At 39.3% G+C, this 2,625-nt stretch overlaps 1 protein-coding gene across 1 annotated transcript in view; it reads left to right on the top strand.

Moving 5' to 3' along the window:
* The window catches only part of vps13d (vacuolar protein sorting 13 homolog D), a gene marked incomplete at both ends in the record, with an annotated part of 75,956 nt that overhangs the window by 66,810 nt on the left and 6,521 nt on the right, over nucleotides 1–2,625 (top strand). Inside the window, 2 exon segments of the mRNA XM_014028664.1 lie at nucleotides 860–1,015; nucleotides 1,332–1,503. Of these exon segments, the coding sequence (XP_013884118.1) occupies nucleotides 860–1,015; nucleotides 1,332–1,503 (328 nt within the window).

Here is a 2,625-nt window from a genome sequence, read left to right as displayed (position 1 = left end):
GAGGAGGAGGTTGTTACTCAAGATTTTACAGTACATGGCTCCATCAATTCAAATATCCTGCCTTGAGCTCATTAACAAGTTCCCCCGTGTAGTTCTAGACTAATCTCACCTTCATGATACCCCACCAGGTCAGATTTTACATGAAGGCCCAGATCATTTTTTTATTTCTTCCATTGTCTTATTATTGCACCAACAGTTGTCTCCTCCTCACCCAGCATCTTACTGATGATGGTTTGTAGCTCATTCCAGCCTTGTGCAGGTCTATGATCTGGTCCCTGACATCCTTAGACAGCTCTTTGGTCCTGCCCATGCTGTAGAGATTAGAGTCTGACTGGTTATTGAGTCTGTGGACAGGAGTCTTTATACAGGTGACCGTTTAAAACAGCTGTCTTTAATGATAAATGGACTGAACTTTACTGCAGGTAATGAGTTTATTAGGAGTGTCTAACTGGTCTGTAGGAACCAGAACTCTTAATGGTTGGTAGGAGATCAAATACTTATTTCTCTCTACAAAATGCAAATAAATTTATATAATTTATACAATGTAATTTTCTGAATTTTTTTAAAATTATATCTCTTACTGTTAAAATGAACCTATCCTTAAAATTATAGACTGTTCCTGTCTTTGTAAGTTGGCAAACATAGAAAATCAGCAAGAGACCAAATAAAGTATGTGACAGTTTGGGTCAAAATAAAATTATTTTACTGAGAGGACTCAAAATGCTACAGTGACATATAATAATTGTTCTTTCATACTTGATTTTTTCTTCCACTCACTGGTGAGGTACACTGTAGCTTGCTGCATATATATATTTTAATTGACAGTAGTAGGAGGTCTGAACTCTGTTGTCTCTCTCAGGTTTTCTCCTGTCGGCTGGACAGTGAGCAGGAGACAGCGCTGTCCATTATAGACCCTGTGAACATACAAGTGGAGATGTGTGGCAGCCCAACATACCAGAGCAGTTCTGGTCTCCTGGATGCTTTTAATGTGGAGGATATCCCACCGCTGTTGGAGGTCAGTATACCTCACACAGAATTCAACTGGTGGCATGTTTTTCTGTCTTATTGTTGACATTAAGGTTATTATCTAAACCATTGTTTTAGGTTTAAGTTCAGATATATATCTTAAAGATTTCTGCATCAATGATTGTTACAAACTGTTACCTGCAGTGAGACACTAGGCATTAACTAGTGACAGAGGTCTAACATAGTTAAAGAAATCTGTGTTTCATTTGTCGGTGTTTGTCTCCTGTTAAAATAAAAAAGCACCTCCTGCAGAAGCATAGAGGAAAAAAGTGAAATGTCTGTTCAACTCTGTAATTTTCTGACAGATTCAGTTTCCTGCTTTGGACATCCGTCTCTCCTACAATGACATTCAGCTTTTCCTTGCCATCGCCAAGTCTATCCCTGCATCCAGAACTCCATCTGCATCATCTTCTCAATCAGTTGAGGCCACAGTTCCTCCTAAAGGCAGCAGCACACAGAAGACATGCAGCCTCAGAGGTAAACAGAGGCCCGTGCATGGTATAAAACACACACACACTTCTGTAAAGTTGTTCATCCATCCGTTCAGCACAATGGATCAGTGGTTAGCACTGACGCCTCACAGCAAGAAGGTCCTGGGTTTGATCCCCGGTGCTGAGAAAAAACTTTTTCCCCCCACATTTACAGGGGAGCTGTAAGAATGAGTCAGTTGCACTGTTTTTAATCTAACACCTTGCCTGACATCCTCCTTCAGATTAAGCCTTTGGCACAAAACCAATGGATCTACTCAAACTGTGAGGCACTGTAGTGCTTTCCCTCATAGTTCACAGTAGCCTGACTTTATTCACCAAGCTGAAATCTTTGTGAACAAAAAACAATGARCACTCCTGAATTGAAATCCTACTCAAACTCTGTTTTATGATCCAAAAGGGCTGTTTTCCTGCAAAAAACCCTAACTCTCAAACAGACTGACAATGCTCTGCATAGACCTGAAAACAGATCTGCTGATCTTTATCAAGCAAGAAGACTTAATACCAAATGGTGCCTCTTAAAATGTCAAAAACAGTTGATTTCTGAATAATTTACACACTGGGAACAACCCCCTTCAAAAACTGTTTTCTCTCTCATTAAACCATAAAGATTCATAATTTCAAAGAGTTAGCAACAAAAGCCAAAGAAAGAGCCACAGTGCCCTTTGTGGAAGGAATAAAATAACTCCTAAACAAATTGCATTCTTCACTGTTGAGTTGTGTGTAAAAGAAAGAATAACTTTTCACCTTGTATCAAAAATTCCTTCCTCCCCACAACCTCGCCTGGGCCTTCATTCATCACCGTTTCCATGTAACTTTCATAGGWATTATTTTTCATAAGTTTAATGCRCCGACCCAAACACTGGGTTGATTTTATAGTAAAGTAAATTAAGTTAAACATGAACTCAACACTCCCGTTTGTTTGTCTTGCTCGACGCAAAGACTGTGGACTAACACTAAATGGAGATGCAGTCACCTACCCCGGTGCTGACAGCGCATATCGATGGTCCCATCTTTCAACGAGCCTTAAACGGATCCCTGATTAGTTGTAACATTAGACTTTATTTGATAAACATATATTTTAACTGTAAAATAAAGACTGTAAAAATAC

Source organism: Austrofundulus limnaeus, unplaced genomic scaffold (genome assembly GCF_001266775.1).
Source record: "Austrofundulus limnaeus strain Quisiro unplaced genomic scaffold, Austrofundulus_limnaeus-1.0 Scaffold794, whole genome shotgun sequence".
Classification (NCBI taxonomy): domain Eukaryota; kingdom Metazoa; phylum Chordata; class Actinopteri; order Cyprinodontiformes; family Rivulidae; genus Austrofundulus; species Austrofundulus limnaeus.
This window is presented reverse-complemented; position numbering and strand designations above follow the sequence as displayed.